This window comes from Hippopotamus amphibius, chromosome 1 (assembly GCF_030028045.1).
Source record: "Hippopotamus amphibius kiboko isolate mHipAmp2 chromosome 1, mHipAmp2.hap2, whole genome shotgun sequence".
Taxonomy (NCBI): domain Eukaryota; kingdom Metazoa; phylum Chordata; class Mammalia; order Artiodactyla; family Hippopotamidae; genus Hippopotamus; species Hippopotamus amphibius.
Window position 1 is genome coordinate 34,558,460 of NC_080186.1, and position 27,826 is coordinate 34,586,285.

The following is a 27,826-nucleotide window of genomic DNA, read 5'->3' on the forward strand; positions in this document are numbered from 1 at the left end:
AACCTGTGTCCCTTTCATTGGCAGGCGGATTCTTAACCCCTGTGCCACCAGGGAAGACCTGAGTGCCTGTTCTTACGGATGGGCACCGCACTGGGGGCTAAGGACACGGCCGTAGACCCTCCTCCTCAGGCTCTTCCATTCTCCCTCTGCCTCGGGAGGGTCTTGTCTCCCAGCTTAGAGGTGCCGGCTCTCCTCCTCCTGCCCAGGATCTTCTATCCGTGGGGGTGCTCTCCGGAACTTGACTTTTACTTCCATTTTTACTCCAGTCTCTCTGTGAGATCCTTCTCTACCACTATTGGATACTAGTGACCAACCTATCGGTTTTCTCTGGCTGACTGCCCTCCAGAGAAACAGACCCCCGTGTCCAGTGATTGTCCGCTGGGTCACTAAACCTCAGTTCCTGCGTATCCCACGGCACCTACCTGCTCTTCCTCCAGACCCCACATCACCCAAGCCAGAAACCTAGAAGCCAGTTTTAAACCCTACTCTCTCATCCTCGGGCTGAACTGATGACCAGCTCCTGCCTATTCTTCCTACTCAGTGTTTATTTTTCTACCCTTATTACAATAGCAGCCTTCTCACTATTTCCCTGTCTCTAGTCTCACATTCTCAGACCCATCCTACTGCACCAGACGCCTGAATCATTTCCCTAAAATGCAAATGTGATCCTATCTGCCCTCTTCAATGGGGCCCTATTGTCCTCCTTCTGAAGTCCATAGTCCCCAGCTCGGCCTACGTGTTGGGGCCCATATGCCCACTCTCACTGTGCCATGCCCTGCTGGTAGATGGAGATTCTGCAGATGAAACTACTGACCACAAGGGCCCTTTGTGCTCAGTTTCTGGCTTACCTCCTCATCGGCCTCCCATCCTTCTCCCTCCTCCCATTCACCCTAGTGACACACAGGCTTTCTCTCCTCTGGGCATTTTATTCCCACCTTTGTGGGCCCCTGCTTACCACAACCCTGTTCTGTTTCTGGAGAACACCTCTATCCTGTTCTCAGAGTCCTAGTTCTGTCACTACGTGTAACTCACTATGTGATCACAGGCAAGTGATCACTCCTGACTAAGTGTGATCACTTAACCCAGTACTTCTCAGCTCTGACTGCACATCAGAATCACAAAGTCGGAGAGCTTTACAAATTTAATGCCCAGGCAGCGTCCCAGACCAATGAGGTCAGACTCTGCAAGTGTCAGGGGACCCTGGTGTGCAATCCAGTGGAGAACTCAACCTCCTTCTAAGACTGTACAGACTTTGCATCTGTAAGGATTCCCAAAGGGAGCCAGCTCCGAGGCACACACCTTGATCTGCTCAGAGCACTTAGCAAAAGCAGGGCTTGGGACTCTTCCAAGTATGGGCCCACAGTCGCCATTTCCAACACGCTTGGAAAAGCCCCATCACCTCTGCTGCAGCTGAATATGACTCAGCAGTTCTGACCTTCCTGGTGACCTGCTCCCCAGCATCGGGCGTGGCCCCCACAGCCACTCTCCGCCTATTTGGAGGAGGCCCAGCTCTGACTCTCGGGTCACTGCCCAGCTCTCCCAAAAAGGCCCCACACTCACTTTCTGGCCTCACCCGCCTGGATCATGAATGTGGCCCTGACAGGACTGTCCACTCTCATTTTGTCCTGCTCAGGAATTTACAGACTTTTAAACTGACAAGGTGGTTGGTCACAAAGATAACCTGAGGTTGTGTAAACAAGAGAGTTTGGCTTCTGACTCCACCATCCCCGAGCTATGTGACCTTGGGCCCATTGGTCATTTCATCTGCCCGGGGCCTTGGTTTTCGGGTCTAGAAAATGCAAATCACTGCCCGACCTTATGCACGTACACAACAGGCCTGGATAGAGGAGGGACTCGTTACGGCCTCCTCTCCTGCCCCTTCCTCCTCGCCTCTCCCTAAAGCAGTGGGCTGGCTACGCTGCAGGCACTCTCCGGGGTCCCTCCCAGTCCTGATGCGCAGGTGAACAAGTGAGGACAGATCTCGGGTGCGTTGCCGGGAGAAGAGAGTAAGCACACACCTGCACCCCCCGGTTCCCTAGGTCAAGGCTCCATGTTTGCTTTGCCTGGCCCGGGGCCTCCGAGGAGACGGGCAGTTTCAGTCTAGAACAGGCTCCCTTACAAAGGAGTGTGCTGCGTGTAGATGGGTGAGAGCACGGGCTCCAGGACCACCTGGTGGGGAGGGCGCCAAGGCAGACGGGTGTTGCACACCGGCTCCAACCCTGACTAGCTGGTGGTGCTGGGCAGGTTCTGGCCATTCCCTGCACCTGCCGCGTAGGAGTGGGCATGGCTACCTGCCTGCCTTAGAGCGAGGTGTGAACAGCAGGTGAGAAAAGCACCACAGAAGCCCTCTGTAGCCCAGAGGCCACATGAATGCAGCATCACGACACCAAGCACGGCTTCAATTTTTACATATGTCTGTGTTGGGTGGGAGGTTGGTTGAGATGACCTATAAAGATCCCGTGACTATGTGGGCCTCAAGATTCCAAGGCCTAAGCTAAGAGTCTCTAACCAGTTCAGGGCCAGAATATTGGCTGATGAGGCCGACAATGAGTTGATATAAATGACTCCAACATCCAAGAGGCAGGGTGAGCGTGGCCTGGCGGGGTGGGGGAGGAGGGGAGGGGGTTTGCACTGCTGCTGATGCTGAGAAGCCAAGGACAGCACAGCACTCACCTTCTGGGGGGCATTGATGACTCCAGTGTTGTAGCCAAACTGCAGGGAGCCGAGCACTGCCCCTCCCACAGCCAGCATGAGGCGGCCCGTCAGCTTCTGTAGAGAAAAAAAAAACCCCACAGTTATAGGCATGTTGGGCCCAGGTTACTAGAGGGCAGGGCCTGGGCTGGCAAGTTCCCTTGTTCAGATACCTTGCCTGACTCCTGGCACCACACCAGCCCTTCTCCGAAGAAACCTGGCCACTTCCTGACCTCAGGTGCCCAGACCAGCCCTGCCAACTTCTAGACACTGGGCTGGCCAGACTCACTCCTGGGGAGGGAGGGGGAATTAGGGTCTTCCTCTCTGTAGCCAGGGCTTGGTATCTGAGGTCTCATTCCCCTGGTGAAGCCAGGCCTGGGGTTGAGGTGGCTCCAGACTCTCTGATGGGGAGGCCCAGGAGCCTGGGCAAGGGGGGGCCAAATTATGTGGGAGGAACAGCATAGATGGGGGGAAGTGCCCTGGATTTGGAGCCGAAGATGCTGGCTTCTAATTCCAGCCCACCTGCCTCCTTGCCCTGTAAATTCCAGCAGGTAAGTCCCCTTCCCCACTCTGTTTCTCTGCAAATCCTTGCCTCCATTCACAGGGCGGATACTGAGGCAGAAACAAGTTCCAACTCAGAGGTCTGCAGAGAGCCAGGCTAAAGCTCGGGGCAACCATCCCCAGACGAAGAGCTTCCCAGGGTTGTCTGGACACAGATGACATACCAGCTAGGAAAGTGCTTTGGAAAAGTACATGACACAAGGTGAGTGAGAGTGCTGGGTCAAGGTGTTTCCAATGCGCAAAGGGCTGGGGGAGAGAAAGGCTGGTGGGTTTCTGTCTCCTGGAAGCCACGGGCAAGAAGGCAGCAGGCAGGGAGGAGGCCAGGGGACAGGAGAGCCCAGGGAGAGCAAGGTGCCTTGCTAGGAAGAGGACTTTTTTTCTTTTAAAATGAAGAAGCCAAGAAATATGACAGTTAAGGTAGGCCCTTAACTGACTGAAAGAACGGAGCCTGGGGGGAGGGACGCCAAAGAGATGACGGGCATTCGCCAGGTGCACCAGGCCAGGCGGGCACTGGAGGGGAGGGGTGGAGGCATAGACCCCGAGCCGCACCTACCTGTGGAGGGGAGAGCCTCAGCGTGGCCATGGCCTTGCTATAGGCCTCGGTCTCCCCCCAGAACCCAGAAGCGGCCCTGCCTTCAGGATCCTCACAGAGAGCACTGGGCTTAGCTGTTAATCAGACACACTCCTAGTATGGTCTTTCGTTCTCTAGAAGCCATCAGGCCAACGATTGCAAAAGCCAAGGTTCTCACGTCAGAGGCTGAGAAAGAGGAAGGAGGTTTCAGCCAGCAGGAGGTCATTCCTTGTCAGGGGAGAACTGGATCCTTCCTTCCCACGGGCCCCTTTCTGGCCAGACTCTGGACATTCATCCTAGATGCCGGGGCTTTCCTCCTGGCAGGCTGCACTCTCTGTAAATCCTGTCCGTCATGGCCTGCCCTGTCCAGCATACCCCAGCACCCCCCGGAGCCTCCGTCTCAACTCCCTAGGGAGCCTTCAGACCCAGGACTGTCGGTTCTGAGTGGGTGGTGAGCACCTGCCAGACGTCCTCTCGTGGGCCCCAGCCAAGCCCAACTCCTAGGGTGACCACTGAGATTAAGAGGATGTCACAAGGACAGGAGGGCATGACAATGGCTGTTGAACCCCCCACGGGGGGGCTTTCTACCTGGTGAGTCCCAGGCATCAGCTTGGGGTTGGCCTTGAGGTTGGCCATCATCTGATACTAATGGTATATGAGATATATATTTTTCTAGTACACACTAGAATAAATATAAAACTAGCAATGCAAACCTATGATTTGAAAAAAATGTGGCATAGCCATATAATGGAGTACTTAGAAAAGAAAGCTCTTTAGGTATTGATTCGGCATACTTCCCAAGTTACATGAAGTAAAAAGCAAAGCTTCAGAACAGTGTGTTGTATGCTACCTTTTGTGTGTGTGGGCGGGGGGGGGGGGAAGGCTGAGGTAGGGAAGAATATACATATCTACTTACTTAAAAGAACGCACAGGAAAGGTAACAGTGTACCTGAGGATCTGGGTGGCAGAGGCAGGGTCGAAGGGAGAATTTTCATTGTATATCCCTTTGTACGTTTTTGAATTTTGAACCACATGAATGTATCACCTATTTAAAATATTTTTTACAAGCCCTGTGCTTTCATATTATTTAGAACACAGCAATTTAAATAAAATATAAGTGAAACAATGATACAGGTGATATGTGGATCTGGTAAAAGTCGTGCCCTTGCATGAATGACACCGCGGCAGGGGCACTATGGGGGTCGATACTATTACTAGAGGCCCTATCTCCAGTCTGGCTCTGGTGTGCCAGGGGTCTCTGGGCCTCTGAAGTCACTCTTGGGGCTCCCCCTGAGCAGCTATGCCTCCGGGAGTGGGCGCTGCTGGGAGCCAGGGACAAACCCCTCTGCTGGAGTCTGCCACTTGGCAAGTCAAGGTCAAACTCTACCATATCCACCCAGGCAGGGTGCTGCATGAGGCCCTCCTAAAAGGCTCAGGGACTCATGCTCCGGGCCCTGGTCCTGACACCATGGAAGAGGCATCAGGTCCATTGGGAAGGGGAGGCTCGTGTGGTCTGAGCGTCAGCCAGGGCACTGTGGAAGCAGTGCAGGGACAGACTTGTAATTCTGCCTGGGACAATCCATCAGAGGTGGGTTCCTGGGAGGTGACATGAGCTGGGCTGTGAAGGACACGCAGGGAGCCTGCCAAGTGGAGAAGCGGTGGCAAGACTGCCTTCCAGGTAGACAGATCAGTACGTGCAGGGGGGAAAAGGTGGGGCCCAGCACGGCCAGATTTAACAGGGGTGCTGGGTGTGGCTGGATGCTGGATGCAGGGGAGGAGCGTGGCCGCTGCTCCTGGGTAGGCAAGCCACACCCACCTCTCGCCCCCACTGCACCCACTGTGATCACTCCAGGACTTGGAATCAGGAGACTCAGGCTGAAAGGCAGCAAGCTGCTTCCCTTCACCTTGGAGTTGGGATACGTGGTGGCCCTCACTCTGGGTCTCAGTTTTTTCACATAGGAAATGGGGATGAGGGTGTCTTCCCTAAAGACTTGCTGTCAAGTTCTGCATCAGCGCCCATCATTGAGCCAGCAGGGTTCACGTGACAGGTGTTTGCTGAATCAGGGAGGGATGGGATGTCCCCACAGCACCATTCGCCCCCAGCAGCCCCACGGCTGGAACTGAAAAGTGGTGATGAAGTCTGTTCATTCAACATGTATTCATTTAGGTGTCAAGCTGATGGACTAGTTGGTGATGCCTTAGAGAAGGGGTACAGGCCCCACAGCTCACGGCTTTCTTGTGGAAGCCTTTTATAGGGGCAGAGGAGCAATGGAGGTCCCAGAATCTGGGACCTCTGGGTGCCCATCACCACCCCTGGGGATGGGGCTACCTTCTAGAACATTCCATGCTGTTCCAGGACTGTGCCCTTGCTGTTCCTCTACAGTCCCCAGCTTCTGCTGCAAGCAGCTGAGAATACCCATCTGCTGTGCACCCACCACACTGAAAACTCCTTAAGAGTGGGACCTAGAGTCCCAGGGTAGGGCACAAGGCTGAACATTTGTACCAAGAGAACCCGTCACTTCTGGAATTAGCTTTTTGAGCAAAAATTGGCTCTGTGTGTATCTGTTCTCCCAGAACAGTGTTCATCCTAACAGATTGGGACTCAGCCATGTAGCAAACCCCTGATGAGTACTGGAACATCAGCTCTGAGAGCTGGAAACAGCCTAAAAGTAACTCTTTGGCAGCCCACCCCAACTCACAGGGCTGTAGAGGAAAGATCTCTGACCTGAGTTCAAATCCTGATTCCCCTAGGGGTGCCCCAGGCCTTAGTTCAGCCAGTGCCTGGGCTCAGGGACCTGCAAAGAGGAGGATCTTATGCCCTAACCCCTTGCCACCCCATCCCAATTCTGGGGGTCCTGAGGCCCACTGAAAGCTTTCCCAACACCTCACTGATGAGGTGTTGGCTTCGGGACCTCTCCTCCCACACAGGGATGCCTGGTGGCCTAGCCAGGTCACGTAACTTGCTGAGCACCACGCGTGGCCTTCTGACCTGCGCCCGTAGGCCAGGCCTTTCCCTGGCACACACTCCAGCCCTGGGCTCTCCCGGTCAGTACTGGTGGAGAGAGGGCATGTGGCCACGCCATTCAGAGGCAGGTCACTCCCCATGGGAGGAGGGTCCCAGAGCCGGGAGGAGCCAGATGGCGCTCGCATCCTTTCCTCCTCCCACAGCTCCCGCGTGGCCCTGGGTGCACTGGAGCATGGGACAAGGACCTTGTAACTGCATGGCTCCCAGTTCTAAGGACAGTGGGGCAGGGGTTTATGGGATCCATGCCAGCCCTTTTTATTTATTTTGTGTACGTTTCCTTTCTAAGATTTCATGTGAACAAAATTCTGGGCAATAAAGAAAGAAGCCCAAGGAATTGCAGAATTGCTGTAATACCCTCATGTGATAGATGGGGAGCCTAAGGTCAGAGGGTAGGGTTAGGGATACTCTGCAAACAAAAGCCTGTTCTGGGACTTGAGTTCTTTGCATTCCTGGACAGGCGTTTTACCCTCTGAACTCTTCCAGCCTGCCAGGTCTTTTCAAGAAGAAGAGTGATAACCCTGATAAGCCTCACCTTCAGGTGACCTCAGGCATTTACTCCTCGCAAAGCCATTTTCTTCAAGCCCTCCAGTGATGTCAGGACTTCTGCACTGCTGAGCTCCCCTGCACCCTGCGGTGGCCCTGGAGGCAAAAGGTGCTCAACAATCTTTAAAGCAGAGAGGAGAGGAAGGAGTTGCCCCTTTTTATCAGTGCCAGCTGCAGCGGCCAGGCCCTAGGCAGCGTGCCAGGGGCTGCTTCCACAACCTGATTTAACCACCACCACCAGCCTCTGGGGGAGATTGCTCCCACTTCGCGGGAAAAGGCCGATAACCAGAAGGCCTTCGGCTGCTGCGAAGCTCCAAGCTGAGGGGTCTCTGCTGCCAAACCCTTCCTGCTCGTGTCCTCCCCCTGCTTCCGGGTACTGGTCCCCGAAGGAAACTAGGTTTCTACCTGGTACTTCCTTCCTATGTAGGTCAGATTCCATTCCAGCAACTCGCTGGACCTTGCCCAGTTTGAGCCAGGACAGCCCAGGCCCAAGCTGAGAAACCTCTTGGCCACTTGGGTAGATTTTGCTCTAAGTTCAGGTTGGTCAACTATGGCCCATGGCCAAATCCAGTCTGCCAGCTAAGAATGGGTTTTACATTTTTAAGTGGTTGGGGGAGGAAAAAAAAAGACTAATATTTTGTGATACGTGAAAACAGTATCAAATTCAAATTTCAGAGGAGTTCCCTGGAGGTCTAGTCGTTAGAGCTCAGTGCTTTCTCTGCCGTGGGGCTGGGGTTCAATCCCTGGTGGGGGAACTAAGATCCTGCAAGCCTTGTAGCATGGCCAAAACAAAAAACAAAAAAAAAACAAAAAACCCCTAAAATTTCAGTTACCATTAATAACATCTGATTGGAATACAGCCATGCTTGTTTGTGAAGAGTATATTGTTGATGGCCGCCTTTGTGCTACAACAGCAGACCACGTGGCCCACAGAGCCCACGATAATTACTTACTTTTGGCCCATTACAGAAAAAATGTGCTAATCTCTGCTTTAAACCCCAGGTGCTCTGAATTGCTGTGTGCAAACCCAACATACAAGCTGCACAGGCCTTTTCAAAGCCTTTCAGGCAAAACCAAATCATCTTCCAAAAAGGTGTTAATGCAAACAACTGACTCCCTGAGGCAGCACCTGGGTATCCGGAGAAGCTGACACCCCAGAGAGGTACCCATTCAGTGGGGAGGTGGGCACCAATTTGACTATGATAAAATTAATTTGATAAGACCATGGGACTATGTAAAGGTCCCCACCACTCTCAGCAGACAAGTTTAAGTCCCAGCTCCCCCCACTTGTGTGACCTTGAAGAATCCCCTTCCCCAAACACCTCCTATTCTCCATAAGAGAGGTTTCCTAAGAATAAGAAATTATTCTCAGGAATATTACTAAGGAAAGACAATACCTGAATATATGCTCCCAACACTATTCTAGTCAATGGGGATTCAGCAATAACCTAAACTGAATCCTGCTCCACAGAACTTGATATTTTAGTTGGGGGCTGGCAACTAAATTATTTTAGAAAATAAATACCTAAAATACATCAGATGGTAAGTGGTATGAAGAAAGAAAGCAATGGGGACAATCACAGTGGGACAATTTGTAATGGAATTCTATGCAGCTGTTGGAAAGAATGCAACACATCTGTATGTACTTGATATGAAAAGAGTGCCTGTGAAAAAAGCAAAGTACTATGGCTTCCTAGGTGGCGCAGTGGTTAAGAATCCGCCTGCCAATGCAGGGCACAAGGGTTCAATCCCTGCTCCAGGAAGATCCCACATGCTGCAGAGCAACTAAGCCCGTGCGCCACAACTATTGAGCCTGTGCTTTAGAGCCCGTGACCACAACTACTGAGCCCATGTGCTGCAACTACTGAAGCCCACGTGCCTAGAGCCCATGCTCCACAACAAGAGAAGCTACGGCAATGAAGAGCCTGTGCACCACAACAAAGAGTAGCCCCCACTCACCACAACTAAAGAGAGCCCGCGCACAGCAAAAAAGACCCAACACAGCCAATAAAAAAAAAATAAATTCAAAAAAAAAAAGCAAAGTACTAAATAACGTATAGAATGAACATTTTGTGTAAGGAAGGAGGAGATAATGAACTTGTATAATGGCACTTCCTTATATGTGCTGAGAGAAACACTGCAAGTATTGGTAGGTGAACAGGATGGGCTGCACAGAACTATGTAGAAAGTGTGATCCAATTACACTAAATTCCATTTATAGGCACACACATACACATGCGCAAAAAGAGGTCTGTGAGGGTAAACACCAAACCATTACAACTGGGAAAAGATGTTTATTCTTTTACTTTGTATGCTTCTCTATAGTTGGCTCCACTATTTCTGTAATTAAAAAAAAAACCTGCAGGGGCTTCCTAGGTGGCGCAGTGGTTAAGAATCCACCCGCTAACGCAGGGGACACAGTTCCATGCCTGCCCCAGGAAGATCCCACACGCCACGGAGCAACTAAGGCCGTGCACCACAACTACTGAGCCTGAGCTCTAGAGCCCGTGAGCCACAACTATTGAGCCCATGTGCTGCAACTACTGAAGCCCGTGCACCTGGAGCCCATGCTCTGCAACAAGAGAAGCCACCACAATGAAGAGCAGTCCCTGCTCGCCACAACTAGAGAAAGCCCATGTGCGGCAACAAAGACCCAACACAGCCAATAAATAAATAAAAAAATAACCCCGCAACCTGACCTAGAGAGGTAGGTATTATTTGTTACAGTTGAGGAAATAAGCTCCAACAGGAGGTGAGGCTGGCCTGAGGTCAAATGGTAGAGCTGTTTCTGGTGGAGCCCTTTCCTCCTCAGTCCCCAGTGCCAAGATAGTGGGGGTGAGCTCTGGGCTGGGCACTTTGGGCAGATGTCCTGTCCAGCAGAGGCCTCAGTAGCCAAACACTTTATGAGCTGGGGTCTGGCAATAGTTCTCTCCCCTTCCAGGGTGTCAAGGCCCTGGAGAGGCAAAAGAGAGCAAGGTGGTGGTGCTGAGGTCTTAGGAAGGGTGAACACTGCCCTCATTCCGCTGCCCGAGTTCAAGGTCTGGGAGCCCTACTCCAAGACTGCAAAGCCCCAATGTTCATGCATTAGCTACTGCCTCCCTAGCCTGGAGGCTGGAGCCTTAGGCTCCACTCCACCCCTCCCACGGAGGAGGCTGGTAACAATTGGAGGTTTGTTTTGGTAGCCAAGCCTAGACACAGCCTCTCTGAGCCCGTAAGTCCAACAAGGAGCCTTCTCGGCCTCCACCATCCTGGACACTGGTTACCAAACTGAGTGGCTTTGTCACCTCTCTGCCCAGGAGTGAGGTGGGGGAGGGGTGGGGTTGCAGGTCCCAAGCCAATGCTGCACACTTCCCCTTTGTCCCAGGCCTCCCTAGCTCTGCCAGCTAGGGTGAGAGGAGGAGAGAACTGGATGCCTGTACCCTTGGAGCTGGAGCAGAGCTCTAGGCCCTGACATCCTGTGACCAGGAGGCACTGGGTAAAGCTGAGCTCCTTGAAGTCACAAGCTGATTACCAGGGGATTTGAGGTTGACGCAGCTCCCGGCCAGGTAGGGTTGGTCCTGGAATGGCTCAGCATGGGACAAGGATCGTCACAGAGATGTTTACAATGTCTGTACACCCAAACTAGATGTGCAAAAGGTCCTTCGATTTAAAATAGCCGCCCACCTGATTTAGGGCACTGGGTCAGTCTCACCACAACCACCGTGTGGGGGGGAGCCTCCATTTTACAGGAAAGAAAACCAAGGCTCCGAGGAAAGCCACTTCCCCAAGGTCATAGTTTCATGGGTATGTGTTTCGTTTCCATTCACAGAAGGCTTTCAGTTGTCAAATTATATCTAATCCATCTTTTAGACTGCACCCAGAAAGAGCTTGGAAAGTCCTGGAGTCTGGGAATTCCTACTCATTGGGGGTGAGTGGAGGGTGGCACAGAGGACAGTGGTGTGGAGAAAAAAGCGTTAAAAAAAAAATACTGAAGAATACTGAAGAACATCTCAAATTTTTTGTAACAGTCTTATCTTGGCTAAGGCTCTTTCCTTTTCAGTTTCCCATTTGTCAAACGGAGGGCTGGGCCATGCACTGGAAGGTCCCTTCCTGCTAGGGACTTCCCTTTATCCTCTTATGCCATCCTAGAAAGGCTGGCAGTGTGTTTTGTGGTGGGAGGCTAGTATGTGACCTTGGAAAAGTCATTTTCCATTGGACTGTGATTTCATCGTGACTTGTTATCACCCTCGCAGGGGAGGCAGGGCACCGACATCCGTTGACCCATCTCTGGGCCGGGCACTCTCACCCATGTGCTACTCTGCAAACCAGCTTCCTGACAAACTCCTACTGGAGAAGAACTAGCCAGCAGGAACTTTAGTGATTTACCCCACCAAGTGATACAACCCGGGCATCCTGCGACTTCCCAAAACCTCATGTGGCCAGATGCCAGACTTCTGGGCAGAGGCTGCAACCCAGGTAACCAGTCAGCTGGGGCCCAGGTAAGTGCAATGCATCATGGGAGTACAGAGAAGGAAGGGATATTTATGGAGCATCCATGGGGACAGACAGACATTTATTTCTGAATTCTTACAGACAGTCTAATGATGAAAATGACATCATTCTGCAGATGCGGCAACTGAACTAAGCTGGAATTCAAAACCACAAATGCAGGACTTCAAAAGCCTACACTCTTCGAACCACTGAAGGGCTAAGGAACCCCGTGGATTTCTATTTCTCCTTTGTCTGGAGGGTGGAGTCGGCAGAGGTCCTGGGGCAAGACTGGGGTGCCAGGAGGGACTAGGTGGGAGTTCTTCACAAAGGGCTGGGCGAGACATCCGGAAACGGGGCTGACCCGTGTCTGCTGCCCAGGAGGGATCGTGAGCGAATCCCTGACTGGGACAGGAGGGCCTTCAACCTGTCTCCTCGCCACTTCCTACTCAGTTAAACTCACCACAAGGAGTCACAGAGGAGCACGACAGAAGGCAGGGAAGTCAGCTGAGTCAATTCCCAGTTCCGAGGAGGTGAGGAGGAACACAGCAGAAAGAACTTCACAACTAGACACACCTGCTTTTAAGACCTTGGGCAAGTGATGTAACCTCTCCAGGCTTCAGTTTAACCTCCTGCACAAAAGGGCTGGGCTTGCTGATCGAATCAGCAGCTCCAAAGGGAAGGGCTTTTTTCTAGAATGTATACAGGATGATTCATAGAAAGTTCAGCAAAAATAAAAAATAAAAATTTTTTACTTTACCCATTATCTGTATTTGTCTTTTGAAATTTCTACGTTATGTAGGCATATAATGTATTATTATAACAGTGCACATACATGAATTTATAAATACAGATAAACCACTGGGAAGGAGGTGCTCCAAAATTATTTATTGATGGAGCCAGCAATCAAAAGCTTGGAGGATATTGCATGAAAAACACCTTTCTGCTGCAGCTTTAGAACTGGCTGGCATGTGGGCGGGCACCTGTGAAGTTAGGCAAACTCTCTCCCCTCAGCTCAAAATTCAAGAAAGGCTATGGTGAAAAGGGACAGTGTAGACTGAAAGCCCTTTCTGATTGGCCTGGGTTCAAATCCAGCTCAGCCACTTACTAGCTGTGTGACTTCCGGAAAGTTACTTCCCTTCTCTGAGCTCCAGGCCCCTCCAGCAGAGCTATTATATGGAAGGTCAGTGACACTGAAAAGCATTTAAGCCCAGAGCCTAGTGAATTATATGTGACGGTTGACTTTCTCCTCCACTTTTCCGTCTCCATTCAGAATATTCACTTATCCACTCAACAAATTAACACCCAGGTCCTGCATCACATGCTGAACAGCCATTTCTTACCCTTGAAGGAATGAAAAAAAGTTATCCTTCTCTTACAGACAGTGAAACTGAGGTCCAGAGAGGTTAAGGGACCTGCCAGAGCGCCAAGCTAACACAGCAAGTATTTAAACTTTGCAGTGGCAAGTTCTTACCACTAGCTAAAATAGCTCTTCATTTTATTTTTATTTTGTTATATCCCAGCATAATGGCTCACCTACGACTGTCAGGAAATGGGCTCTGGGTTCATCGTCTCCCTTCAGGCCAGTGCGGGGCAGCGAAGCAAGTTGTCTGGATTCATCAGGCATAAAGGAGCCTTTTCCCACTGAGGGTCCAGCCTGGTGTCACTGTCACGCACCTCTCTGCCCAGCCAAGACCTTGCTCAGTTCCCCCGGACACCTCCACAGCCCATAGGAGGGGCAATGCAGAGTTCAGTGCTAACCCCCCAAGTCAGGTGAAAACACGGACATTCTCGTGCCTTCCCTACCGAATTTCAAAGAAAAAAGTCACTTGAAAATATTCTATAGAAGGGGGAAGAGGGAAGGGAGAAGAGAAACAGTGCCCTACACACAAGGTGGGGCCCAATAAATGTTGTTGGAAAGGAACCGTGCTGGAAAAGTCACAAAGATCCCCTCTAGGACATGACCGTTTACAGACAAAAAAAAAAAGAGATCGTATCGAGGCAGTTGTTTGCTCCCGGGGCGGGGGTGGGGTGGGGGGGAAGTCCTCATCTATTCAGAGTCCCGAGTCCCTCAGCTCCCTGGCGCGCGCCACTCCCACTCCACTCCAGCTCGGGGCCCCTTCTGGGCCCTCGGGCCCCAACCCCCGCCCCGTGATCGCGGCGGCGGCCCCGGGGCTGCTCTCTCCTGCCGGCCCTCGCCAGCTCCGCCCGAGCAGGGAAACGTGCCACCTCGGAGCACATCTCCCCGGGACTTGGCAAAACCTCTGGGGCCTGCGCTACGCGGAAAGAAGGGCCTCGGAGGCGGGCTTTTCCCCTCAACCCTGGAGCCCGGGCCTTAAGAGAGTGCCCTCCGCCTCGAAACCCCGGAGGACCGGCGCGGGGACTGCGCGAGGCCTCAGAAAACGCCCAGCGCCCGGCCACGCGCCCAGTGTGGCGCGGGGGAAATGGGAACGTAGGTTCCCAGCCTGCCGAGCCGGGGCGGGTCGCTCCTCCTCCGCGCGCCGGGGCCGGGGCCCGGCCGGGGGCTCGGCCGGCTCAGCCAATGGGCGCCGCGCTCGGGCCCCCTCCCCCGCCCCGGGAGCAGTCGGCGCGGGGCCGCTGCCGGGGAGATCGTGAGCGACGTGCCGCGCCCTGGCCCTGGGTCCCCGGGTCCCGCCGGGCCGCGTGGACGGCGCGGCGCCCCCGGAAGGAAGCCAGCTACTCTGTGCGGGAGCCAACTACGCACGCGGCGCCCTCGCGCCCTCCAGATCCCGAGCCCATCTCCGCTCGCGTCCCCAGCCCCGGCAGGGCGCTGCGCTCCAGGCCCGCGCAGAGAGAGGCTCAGAGAGGCACGCCGCCGGCTCCAGGCGCACAGCACGCCCGGGCCGCCGGGGAGGCCCGGAGAGGCCCAGGCCGGCGGAGGGATGGCCGGGGGTCCGCGCCTTTGTTCCGGGCGGGGAGGGCCCGCGGGCGCGCGACTCACCTTGCTGCTGGGCTCCATGGCCGCGCTGCGCCGGAGGCTCTGGCAGCGCCGGGTTCGCGGGCGGCGACGGGCAGGCGGGCTGCGCTCTGCGGCTCCGGCTCCGGCTCGGGTCCCGAGACTCCGGCTGCGACTCTGACTCCGACTCTGGTCGCTTGGCCTCCCGTTCCCTAGCGAGCTAGTTCCTGGGACCTGCGGCCCACGATCTGAACGCTCGCCCGGGTTACCTCTGAGCGCCGGGACGGTCACGTTTATAGGACCCCAGCCATTGGCTGGCGCGGCGGCGGGGGGGGGGGGCCAGAGGGGTGGGCAGAGCCTGGGGGCGGGGACTGGGGTACGTCCGGGGAGGGGCTCCGCGGGGAGGGGGCCGGGGGAGGGGGGGCCGGAGGGCGCCCGGCTGTCCCCACTCGCTGTAGCTGCCAGTCTCCCCTGCTCTGTGGGTGCCGGGAGTTCGCTCGCTGTGTGACCCTCAGCAAGTGTGCGCACCTCTCTGAGCCTCAGCGGCCTGTAGCAAAATGGAGGAGCTCGTACTGGTTGTGAGACAAACTAGGAGCGGCGCAGGGTAGCGCTTGAGAGAGAAGACTGCAGTTCTCGCTCTGCCACTGGATAACTTTGGGAAACTAACTGTAATGATAATACCACCTCATAGGTTTGTTATGAAGATTAAGTGAGTTAATATTTGTAAAATGTTTAGAACAGCGTCTGTTACGTGGTAAGTGGTATTTAAGTATTTGCTAGACTGCGGGAGGTCTCGCTCCGCGATTTTCTCCCTTCCCCTCTCCACCCCCACATTCCTGTTTGTAAGCCAAGCTTTGCTTTAGCACAGGCTGGGCCCTCTGCCTGGAAATCTATGCCCACCTTTTCTTTGGACTTTAATATCACCTCCTCTGTGAAGCCTTTCTCTACTTCTGACAGTCCATGTGACCATGGTGAAAGGTAAGTGTGAAAAATATGAATGATAAGAACATAGGAGAACTTGGGTTTGAACCAGCTCCACTGTAGACCAGCCCTCAAGTGATCCTAGGCAACGTGCTGGCCTATGAGGCTCAGCTTTCTTCTGGGTAAAACGGAATGAGCATGACCACCAACTTCATGTGCTATCATGAGAGATACAATGTCCAGATAAGCTCCTGAAGTACTTAACACATGCTGGCTCCCGATCAGTCCCTCTTTAGTGGTAGGGGTATTATTTCACCTTATTTTATCTGATTTCACCTCATTTCTTCTTCTAGACCTGTGTCTTACTTGAGACACAGTGAAAGGAAAGACCCCCCGTCCAAAGGTCTGGACAAAATCTTGAGGTTAGGCTGAGGGTCCCTTTCCCTATGGAAGGGCCTGGGGAGGGGCTACTTTCTGTTGGGAAGGAGGTGCCTGAGCTTGCCACATGACCCCTGGAGTCCTCTGTCTGAGCTGTAGGTCCAGTGCTGGCAGTGGGAGGGGGCACCCTGGCTGAGCAAGAAGCCCTGGAAGGGAAGGCAAGCCCCTTCTGGGCACACCCCTACCCATGGCTCCTATTTCTCCTACCTGCTCAGCCTGGAAATCTTGGGGCCACCTTTCTCTCTATCTGGTGCCAGAGGCCCCCAAGTCCTGTTGATTTCACCTTCTGCACCACCTCATCCTCCTTCCCTTCCTGCTGTCTGCAGGACCTCCAGCGCCTCTGGCCTCATGTCCTCTAGTGCTGACCTTCACTTTCCTGTTCGTATGTCCCACATCCCACGTTGCCATAGAGGCAGCAAGGTCCAGGGCTAGCAAGGCCCTCAGGGCACCAATTTACAGGCTCAGCCTCACCCCTCACACCAGCACTTCCTACATCTGTACCTTTGCTCAGATTGTTTCCTCTGCCTGATTCCCTCCATCACCACCTCACCAAGCCAAAATGCTTCTGACGGCACAAAGCACCCCTGGAATGGGGCCCCTTCCAGGAAGTGTCCCTGAGGCCTCTAAGAAGGAATTGGTTTCTCCTTTACCCTTTGGTGTTTCTTAGTGTGCTGCTGTCCTTTCTGTCTCCCCCGAAACTGAGCACCTTGAGGGTGGCTTCTCTAACTGAGACACAGAGGTGAAGCAGTGAAGGAGGAAGGCAGGAATGAATGAACAGCTAGTCTGCCTGTTTCCTGCCAACACCAGTGTTCCCTTAAGTACCTTTTGGGTTTTACCACCTCCCTGCTCAAAGTCTCTCCATCGCTCCCTGTTTCTGAGCACATCCAGTCTACTGTGTGTGCCTCTTCCCAGCTGTGGGTATGCCCCACCCAGCTCATAGGGCACATTCACCATCGGCCTCCCTTTCCTTCTCCAGGCCAGCCCTGTGCTGGCTACTTCCCCAGGAACAGAGGCAGGCAAGCCTGTTGCTAGCCTTATGGAGCCCCCATACTGGAGAAGATGAAGAGGGGAGATGCACAGCAACAATACCAAGTTGGATGTGCATGGTTAAGAATATGTATGGGAGCAGAATTTGTACCACAAAGGAAGGAGAGGGAGTAGAGAGAGCTTCAGGAAGGGGAGAGGGCAAGCTGAGCAGGGTTTAGAAGGCTGAATATGAATTCACCAGGTGGGTCAGTGGGAAGGCCATTCTCGGCAAGGGGAAGAACATGTGCAAAGACAGTAGACAGGCAGAGAGTAACTGCTGATGGGGAGAAAGAATCTCTAGACCAAACTCAGAGACTGATGGTGGAGGCCTGGATTTGAACTTCTGAGTTCCAGCTCTGCTAATTACTTGTCAAACAGCACTGAGCAAATCCCTTCCCTTTTTTGAGCCTCAAGACCCACATCTGTAAAATGTGTGTAAAATGGGTGTAACAATCCCCACCTGAGTTGGCCAGGATTGTGTATAAAATGGATTGTGTATAAAAGTTTATCCAAATAAACAATACTAATTCATGATGTCAGAAATTCAATTAAACCCCCTTCCTATGGTCAGGGTGGGACTTGAAGACAGAGGAGAGTGGCTAGAAAAACAGCTTTACCTTCACCCTAGCCCACTATACCTGCCCCAATAGACACCCATTATCCGCTTGAAATTCCGTTTCTAGATGTTCTTTGTGTAAAAGCTTTATGATCCCTAGGGGGTACTGTATAGAGGTAGGCTCATCAGAAGCTATCGGCACTGATCAGATATTAGATTCGCAGGTGGGCTAGTTTAGTTTTTGGATGGCTGAGTCCTGGGCAACTAGATTTAACTACAACCAGGCAGGGAACACCAGAGAAAGCCTAAGGAAGTGAGTCTGGAAGATTGGGATGCCTGGGGAGAGACAGCAAATGCCCAGAGCGGGCTTACGTAGGTGCACCCTAAGCCAGAGACAGCCAGACTAAGTAGTCCCTGTGACGGGAGTGCAGGGGATTGGGCGCAAGAGGAGATGAACGTAGGGGGAATTTGAGTGGGAGAAGCTGAAGAGGCGGGGTCAAATGTCAGGTATAGGAGTTAGGGCTTTATTCAGTGGGCGGGGTCGGGGGGAGCCATGGAGGGTTTTTGAGCAGGGAAGGACCGGAGGACGTCTCAGCCTCCTTTCAAGTCTTCCCTACCCCGAGGCTTTAAAGGAGAGTGTGAGGAGGCTGTGGAGCCCTAGGACTCCGCTTGGAAGGACCACGTGCCCCTCCCCAAGCTGCTCTTACACTGGCAGCTTTGTTCCCTGGAGGCTGCCTTTAGCCCAGGAAGGAACTCGGACTTTTGGATTGCAAGCAGTTCTAGCCCTAGCCAGTCGGAGGAAAAGAGCTCCGGGCGACTGGCGGGGCGGTGCCAGGTGGCCAAGCGGATGCCGGCGGCCTGCTGCGTGCCTGCGCTCACGCTCGCACGCTCCGGCTCTGCAGCCGCGCAGGGCGCGCTGTACGGGGGCGGTCGTAGCAGCAACCCAGTCTGGAGTGAGTAAGAGCTGCCCGTTTTTTTTTTTTTTTCTTTTTTCTTTTTTTGGCTTTAAAGGCAAGCGTCCTTGGCAGCCAGGCGAAAAGGATTTGCTGAGTCAGCTGCCGCTGATGCAAATGGGGCTGCCAGGGGCTGGTACGGGAGAGCCCCTGATCCGCGGGATGTTCTGCAACCCCGATCCTCCCAGGTAAACACGATGTTGAACTCTTGGAAGGCCTGATGCGCCAGGCAGGACAGTTCTGTGTGTTTAATATTTTCATTCTGATTTGCGCACCTGTTCACACCACCTGCGCTCAGAGAACTCTTCAGCTTCCCTTCTTTATCCTTTCACGTGCTCCTCCCCGGCCCTCCCCGGCACAGGCTCTCATCAGGGCCACCACCTGCTCTCCGATGCTGGGGGATGTCGAGGGAACACTTCCTTCCCCCACCCTCTCCCGCGTCAGGCTTGTTTGTCCAGCTGCCTCTAGGACAGTCTTCCGACTGCCCCGCAGGTACCTGGCCTTCACCATGTTTAAGTCTACACTCATAATCCTCTCCCATCCCTCCTGGCCCCCACTCCAGAGACGGTTCCTCTATGCACCAAATAGCCCAAGCCAGAGATCTGGCATCTTCCTTGACTCTTCTCTCTCCCTCACCCCCAATATCCAGTCAATGCTGTGGACTCTGCCTTTCCAATATAGCACTGGACTCCATCCCCTTCTCTCCATCCCACTGGTCCTGTGCTAGCTCTGCTCATTCATCCTCCCTCCTGCCACCTCGCCGGTCTCTCTCAGACACCGTTGTTTAAGCATCTATCCTTGGCGCGCAACATCGCTACAGCTCACAGACATAATGTTGCATGGAAAAATCCATATGCAAATGAGTGTGATTTCCTGTATGCAAAGTTCAAAAACAGGCAAAACTTATTTATGGGATTAGATGTCTGGGTAATAGTTACCCTTGGAGGGATGAGTGACCATGAGGTGGGCGGGTAATCAGGGCTGAGACTGGGCTGAGGCAGATGAGGCAGAATCAACACTACTGATACTTCCCTTCTGCCCTGAGCTTTAATGTGACTCAACGCGGGTTTGTTACTAATCCTGTCTTTACCTAAAATTTTGATATTTTGTCATCATGGGTTTTTTTTTTGCATTAGTTTTGATTTTTAAAAAATATTGCATTAAAACATTATTTATCTTGATGGCTAAGCTTTTTGGTACTCCCTTAAATTTTACTTAGGAGGGAAGTGTCTCATTTGCCATGTCCTAGTCCTGACCCTGCCGGTGAGGTTTTGTAATCAGAGTGCTGGTTACGTGCATGTGTTCGGTTTGTGAAAACTCATCGGGCTGGACAATTCCAATTTTTACACTTCTCTGTATGCATGTTATGCTTCACTTAAAATTTTTTTTATTAAAAAAAAAAAATCTTTCCGTGGTTCCAAGAGAATGACTGCTGTCTGCTTCTCCTAACATCCCCAGCACCCAAAATGGTACCTGCCACACAGTGGGATGTGGTACATATTTGTTGAATGAATAAATACAATATTCTTCCAGTTAATTTAATCCCCACAAGACCTCAGTGAGATGAGTCTTTTTCTCTCCGTTTTCTAAAAGAGAAAACTGAGATTCAGGAAAGTGAAGTGATTTGCCCAAGATCACAGAGGTGGTAGGTATGAGTTCTAGCACCTCAATTAAAAAAAAATAAACAAACAAAAACTCTGACCTGCACCATCTGCTCAGGCACCTGACCCAGCACCAGCACCAGTGGTGCACTGGGGCCTGGCTCTTATGCTGAAATTACAATTATTTGAGCCATATCTTTCCCCTGATAATGACCTCCTTGGGGGAGGGGCTCAGGCATCCCTGTCTTCCCTCTGACCAGCTAGTTACTTAGCACAGGGAGGAGGCTTAAATGTTTAGTAAATGAATGAAGCAAAGAACAAATGAATGAGGAGGCCGGCAGTGATGTGCAGTGGGTGGAGCACGGGTTGGGGAGGCAGATCTGCCAGCTGTGTGTCTTTGGGCTTATTACTCAGCCTTTCTGAGTCTCAGTTTCCCCAGCTGTAAAATGGGAATAATATCAGTGCTTACCTCAAAGATTTAGTGAGGATATGAAGTGAGAAAATGACCATCAGGTGACTGGCATATAATAAATACTTGAAAAATGGTAACTATTATTATTCTTTCCAGTGTTTCACATTCTCAAAGCCTGATTTACTTCAGGGTGTTGGGGATCTACCTCCTTTGATTTCCGTGTATTGTTTTCTGGAGGTCTCTGAAGTTGGAAGGAGGGGACCTGATGCGGACCCCAGGAGCTTTCCTCCTTGAGCCCACAGGGAGGATGAGTGCTGGAATAGTTTGCAAGTCTGGCTTCAGAGCCCAGCTCCACCCTCCTGGTGGTACCATCTTTGATGAGTTGCTTCTTTGTGAGCCTCACTTTTCTCTCTGTAAAATGGGGCTCAGAGTAATCTGGACCTTGTGGGGCTCTGGGGAGGGTTCAGTGGCCTCTCCCTGGGCCTAGCCCACAGTATGGCTTCCATTAAGTTGGTGCCCTGGGGAAGAGCAAGGAGACCAGAGGCTCTCAGAGACCCTGAGAACGAATGGGAAAGCAAATAAATAGCCTGGTCGGGCTCTGTTTTGTTCTTAGAACTTTATTTCTCCCAAGAAGTGAAATAACAATGCTGTTTATGCTGGTGCAACTTTTTAACTGTGCAAAACACCTTCTCACAGGTCATTCCTTGGGTGCTTCCCACACCCTGTGTGGAGTTCAAGACCAGGTTTATTCATGTGCCCATTGCACAGGTGAGGAGACTGAGGCACGCCAAGGTTAACGCCACTTATTTGAGGTCACACCAAAGGAGGAATTGGGTAGCAAATGGAAGGTGTGAGACCTGGACCTCTTAACCTCCAGATACCACCATGCAGCAATTTGGAGCCAAAAGAAAGCACAGAGCTCACCTCCTGAGTGAGCGGCCACGGCCCAGTCAGCATCCGGCTGTGCCCACTTCCCCCACCCCCAGCCCCACCTGGATGCCACCTGGCAGTCACATGTACATTCATCACGGAGGAGCCGGCTGACTCACCGAATTATACTGGAGATGACTCACATTTTAGAAAATGGAAAGTGAGAACTTGAAAGCCTGGAGAAGCCCTCCCTTCTTTACTGAGGCTTGGAATCAATGCCCCAAACCCATGACAGTTTAGCTCTTAAGAAAGGGAAAGCACTGTGGGCTGTCTGGAGGCTAATATTCCTGGATTCAGAGGGCAGTGGTTCAACTCCACTCTGGGTCATTACAGGTTTGCTGGGTGACTTCAGGCAAGTCACTGTCCCTTTCTGAGCCTCAGTCTCTTCGGTTTCTTAATGAAGAGATTGCAACAGGTGACATCCAAGGCCCTTCTAGCTCTGGGTTGAGAAGCCTTGTCATAATAAGTGCTAGACCTTTATCCTGCTAGACTTCAGTTTCCTCAGTTAAAAAAATGTGATAAAATATACATACCATGAAATTTACCATTTTAACCATTTTTAAGTGTATAGTAGATCAGTGGCATTAAGTACATTCACGTTTGTGCATCCATCACCACCATCCATTTCTGGAACTTTTTCATCTTTCCAAACTGGAAGTCCTTACCCATCAAGCAATAACTCTCCACTCCCCCTCTCCCCAGCCCCTGGCAACCACCATTCTACTTCTTGTCACTGAAAGAAAGTAGAATGGATTTGACTACTCTAGGTACCCCATGTAAACTTCCCTCATCCTTAAAACTGTGATGATGACAATGACAACAAAACTGTGATGACAGAGGCCAAGGGTTATTAGGTCCTTCTCCCAGTGGGCAGTTGGCTCAGACTTGGATTTAAGTTTCAGTTCTTCCTCTGTACCCTCAGGCAGGTTGCGTAACCTTTCTGCCCCTCTCACTGCCACATCCCTGAGATTGGCCTAATGAGGCCAGCCTTGCAGAGCTGTTGCCAGGCTCAGGAGACAGTGTGTAGGGAGGTGTTTGGAAAGTCCAGTGCTCCTTCTAGGGCTTGTTATATATGCCCTCTTCCTGGAATGTTGGGACCGGGACCCTGGCTTAGGTTTGTAGGTGTGAGAGCTGGAAAGACATTAGAATTGTGCTTGTCAACCCATTTCCAGGTGAGAAGACTGAGGCCTAGAGAGGTGGATGTGACTTGCCTAAAGTCACATATGGAACTTTAAACATTGTGTGCATCCATGCCTCTTGCACAGTGTCCTGCATGTGGCAGGTGCCCAACAGATGTTTGCTGCTGGCTGGAAGGTGGGGGCCATGGCATCGAGGGAGGGCCCTGACCAGCTGGGCTCTGGAGCCCTCCCCTCAAGCAGCTGGCATTCCAGCCTGTGTACCCAGTATTGGAAAGTGGCTTATGGAAGGTGCTGGGGCACTAGTCTTCTATCTTAGGTGTTCTTTTTATTGGTTCCCAGAGGCCTGGCATTGTGGCTGAGAGTCCCATCTCTCTTATTTCCTTAGAGTAATGATTCCTAGGAATTTTCTGGTTGCCAGTGTCAATATATTTAAACCAATTTCAGCCAATAAAGGAGACTTTATTAAAGGCTACAGGGGCATCCCGCAAACAGTGGCAGGGTGCAGTCAGATGCTGACTAAGCTTGGAACTTGGATGGTAGACTGCACGTTCTGTTCCACATGGTAGACTGTAACCACTGCACAATGCCAGAATTTACCTGGGACCACTTCAAGGCTGACTTGACTCTCTCCTGGTCTTGATTCCAAGTTTCTAGACGAGAGAAGCGGATCGGCCCAGTATGGGTGAGATGTTCGTCCTGGGTCCTATTGGCTGTGGTTAGGCAGTGGGGTCACAGAGAACAAACAAGGCTGGCGGGGCTCACGTCTGTGTGAGGGTGGGGCGGAGGAAGGGAGTCCACCAGGGAGTCACACAGGCAAACACATGCATCCGTTAAAAATGTGGAACAGATATGTATGTTTATTAACATGGAAAGAAAGTCAAGATATTTTTGAATGGAAAAAATAGGTTACAAAATAGTATGTTTATCACATTTTTAAAAAGTAAATATGCATATGTAATATAATTGAATTTCCATACATAGGTGCTAAATGTTAATTGAAATTAGAGGTAGTAGAATTAGGGGTAATTTTTCATTTCTTCTTTTGTAATACCTGCATTTTTCTGATTTTTCTCTAATGAATGAGTGTCAGTTGGGTAATAATAAAATGATCACTCTTACCACACAGGGCTGCAGTGTGTGTTAACTAAGACATTTATTCACTTATTCAATAAATATTTATACAGCATCTAGGACATGACGCTGCCTGTGAAAGCTGCACAGTGACAGGCCAGTGGTAAAGGTTCAGTCTTTAGGGTCACCCAAGGCTCTGCCTTCAAAGTTTGCGCAACGGGCTGGGTGCTCGGATGCAGGTGCTTCTACTCTAACGGTCTGCACGCGTTCTGAAATCTAGGAAATGAAAAATGGGGTATTTCAGCTATCTGTTGCTGTAGAATAACCACTCCAAAACTTAGTGGCTTTAAACAGCAATGATGTTATTTCTCCCGATTTGGGGGATTGGGCAGTTCTGTTCCCTGTGATGCGGCTGAGGTTATTTACGCAGTTGCGTTCAATGGGGTACTTGGCTGGGGCCATTCTCTACACGTGGTGTTGCATCCTCCTCTGTCACCAGCAGGATAGCCTGGACTTCCTTACAACCTGGTGGCTAGGGCCAAGAGGGAGCATTTCTAAAGAACAAGCCCCGGTGTGGAAAAACTTATCAAGCCTGCTCATATCAATGCAAATCATTCTGGATATGACTTGCTTTGTCTCTTAATCTGTAATGAGCATTTTCTCTGTGAGTAAATATTCTTCCCAACCTGACTTTTAATGGCTGATGGATAGCCCATCATTGATTTGACCAATCCCCTGCTGGTGAATATTTAGGTGGCTTTCATTTGGGAGCAGTTATGAACAGCTCTGTGAAGATCAACTTTGTACCAAAAACTAGGTACAAATCCTTGTAGGGGAGGGATTACAGGATCAAAGGAGGTGGGCATTTTTAAAGGTTTGCCAAATCGCCCTTCAAAAGCAGTACACATTGCACAGGACAGGCTACAAAGCAACCTGCCCTTTTCACAATCCTCTGGCCAGTCCTGGGTATGGTTTATGTTTTTAGTCTTTGTCAGCTGGATGGGTAAGAAATGGTATCTCATCCTTGTTTTCAAAAGTGGATATTAAAAGTAAGTTGCTCAGAGCCGGATGCTTAAGAAGAGTTTTTATCTTTCTCTGGGAAGCAGCCCTAATAAATCAGCAGGAACGAAGGCAATGCTATGCAGTGTGTCTCTGCCGGCTGACTCAGGCTGTAAGAAGGAACACAGGGCTGACAGCTGAGCTCCTTGCTGTGGAGATGAGATCACTGTGTCCTCACAGTGCGGATCGATTGGGATAAGCCCGCTGTTCTCCTGTCCTGTGTCTGCAGATCTTCCGGTGCGCACAGGTCTCCCCACCTGCCACACCCGCCCAGCCTATCTCGACTCTGACCCCGTCCACGTTTACCCACTCTGCAGGGCCTGATGCTGAGGTCTGGAACCTGGCCAGCTATGACTAAATGAGGGTTGTAAGGTGAGGCGTGTAAAGCAGGATCCTGAGATTGGTCCTTGGCCTTGAGCAGCCAGTACCATACCTCCTGGCCTCAAAAATTCATGAACTGGGGGACCCTTTCCTGTGTGGGAGCAGGGGTCCTGGACTCAAAGCCAGCCCTGCCTCTTACTAGCGGTGGAACAAGCAGTAGAGCTTTTCTGAGCCTCAGTGTCTTCATCTAGAACACGGGGGCAATAGAGCTTTAAGGATTATTACGTCTTTCCTCTGTGCCTGATTCTCCTAACTCGCACAGCACCCTCGAAGGCTGGGAGTATCGTGCCCACTTTGCCGATGAGGCAGCGTGAGGCTCAGAGAAGAGAAATAACTTGCCCAAGATTATGCAGCGAATAAGTGGCAGAGCTGGAAATGAGTTCAGGCCAGCCTGGGCCCAACGCCCACAGCAGCTGCTTTTACAGGCTTTGTAAAGGATTGGAGGAGAAAAGCGCATGTGAAAGGGTTCTGCAAGTGTGTCCAGAATAGCTGGAGTTAACCACCTGCCGTCACCCTCTGGGTGGTTAGAGCCATGCTCCGTGGGTGGGATGGCAGTGCTGGGGACCCACCTACCTTGGAGAGCCAGTTTTCCACGGAGTTCTCAAGAAAGGTGCCGGATTGCGCAGCTATGCTTCGGCTTTAGTCTGCTCTCTCCACGGGGGAGGCAGGGCCCTTCGTTTAGTAACTGCTACTATTTACTTTTGGAGCCATTACTCTGCGAAGTATGATTTGGTTGTCATCCTGTTCTTTAGTGGGGCTGTGGAGGTGTGAGGTGGGCAGGTAACCGCCAGGGCTGTGGCGCTGGGTTCCAGGCAGACTGGGGATCCCACTCCTGGGACTCAGGAGTGAGGTGCTCAGGGCTGGACCACCAGCATTTATGAAGCCTTTTACCTTGAGATCACCGCAGCCTCCTTTCCGCCCTGCCATTGTCTGCCCAACAGATGGAGAAACTGAGGCCCAGGGAGAGGAGGGGGCTTGCTCCCTGCATCGCCTCAGCCTGCTCCTTCTGGAATGCGGATGGGGAAGTGGCAGGGAAAAGTTTGCCAGCGAGGTTGGATCTGTGCCTGCCAGCTAAGCTGTGGCCTCTGCAAGGGCTGGGTGTTCCTTCCAGGGAACTCGAGGTGGGGCAGGCTGGGTAGAAGTGAGATCAGAGGGCAGGCCAGGCTGGGAAGGAGAGGGCAGGTCTCTGGGGGGTGTGAGAAGAGGAAGGGAGCCTGGAACAGGCCAGGAATGGGGCTTGGTCTGGAGATTGCTGAGCAGAAAGGTTTAAACTGGGGCCGCGTGGGAATGTGGAGCTCTGGATCAGAGACTCTTGGGTGCAAATTACGATTGTGCTACTTACGAGAATGGTGTGTCTGGTCAAATATTTCCCTGAGCGCCAGAGTGCTCATCTGTAAAAGGGTGGGAGCATTTCCTGGGTTAGATCCTGGCTCTACCACTTATCAGTGTGATCCAGGGCAAGTGAATTCACCTCTCTGGGCCTCAGTTTCCTCATCTGGAAGATGGGCCTGATAATAATGGTACCTACCTCACCCAGTTGTTGTGACGCTTAAAGGGTCTGATAGCATATGTTTTATAGAAGGCTTCCAAGCTTTTCACCTAATCAGGCTTTTCTATCACCATCATCACCTACCTCAAAGGATTCCTGGGAGGTTTAAAAAGGGCTGCTGATGCAAACTGTCTGGCAGAGGCGTTATTAAATACATTGTCCCTTGGTATCCTCAGAGCATTGGTTCCAGGACTCCTGTGGATACCAACATCGGAGGATGCTCAGGTCCCTTATATAAAATGGCATAGTATTTACATATGACTTACACACATCTTCCCACATGTAAATCATTTCTAGATTACTTTCAATACCGAATACAATGTAAACGCTATGTAAATAGTTACTAGCATGTGGCAAATTCAAGTTTTGCTCTTTGGAACTTCCTGCCATTTTTTTTCAGAATATTTTTGATCTGCTACTGGTTGAGCTGTGGATGTGGAGCTCATGGATCGGCTGACTGTAATTACAGGGCAGAGTGACAGATGCTAAGATATAGGTGGTGGGTGGTGGTGTGAGACTCATGGGAAGAAGGTGAAAGTTCCACCTGGCTGAAAGATAGGGGTGGAAAGCTACCTGGGAGAAGTGGCATTTTCTGGGCCTCAAAGGAAGGACGTGTAGATGTTCTCAGGTGGAGGAGGGGAAAGGTAGAGAGATGAACTTGAGTGAAAGCTTGGTGGTGATAGAGCCTGAGTATGTCTGGGAATGTGGAGCCTTTTCATTAGGCTGCATGTCTGGGGTGAGGGGCAAGACATGAGGCTGTGGTGGCGGGGGGGGGGGGGGGGGGGGTTGGGGGGGGGGGGAGGGAGAGAGGTTGGGGGAGTGGTAGCTTCAGAATGCCTTGCCTGGAGGTTTAAACTCACTCCAGTAGGTGGGAGTTCCTATGCCTGTCTACATGGCAGAATCACCTGAGACATTTAAAAAGCACAGAATCCGGGAATTCTCTGATGGTCCAGTCATTAGGGCTCCACGCTTTCACTGCTGAGGACCCCAGGTTCAATTCTTGGTTGGGGAACTA

General features: G+C 51.8%; 1 protein-coding gene and 1 long non-coding RNA gene across 7 annotated transcripts in view; one reads left to right on the top strand and one right to left on the bottom strand.

Moving 5' to 3' along the window:
• Positions 1-15,057, bottom strand: part of SLC2A1 (solute carrier family 2 member 1) — a 29,692-nt gene extending 14,635 nt beyond the window's left edge. Inside the window, exons 1-3 of one of the 6 annotated variants that reach the window (XM_057707603.1) lie at positions 14,821-14,959; positions 3,806-4,009; positions 2,674-2,769 (exon numbers count right to left, since the gene is read on the bottom strand). In XM_057707603.1, the coding sequence (XP_057563586.1) occupies positions 2,674-2,769; positions 3,806-3,835 (126 nt within the window). In that variant the 5' untranslated portion in view covers positions 3,836-4,009; positions 14,821-14,959. Of the gene's footprint in view, positions 1-2,673; positions 2,770-3,805; positions 4,010-12,321; positions 12,445-14,820 lie in introns of those variants that run through there. The other 5 variants (XM_057707641.1, XM_057707620.1, XM_057707636.1 and 2 more) reach the window with 5 other exon arrangements.
• A 153-nt stretch (positions 15,058-15,210) lies between these two features.
• On the top strand, positions 15,211-23,840 carry LOC130835813 (uncharacterized). The gene is made up of 3 exons (XR_009049045.1): positions 15,211-15,529; positions 18,728-18,857; positions 21,379-23,840. It is a non-coding gene; the product is annotated as an uncharacterized LOC130835813 (long non-coding RNA).
• The last annotated feature ends 3,986 nt before the right edge of the window (positions 23,841-27,826 follow it).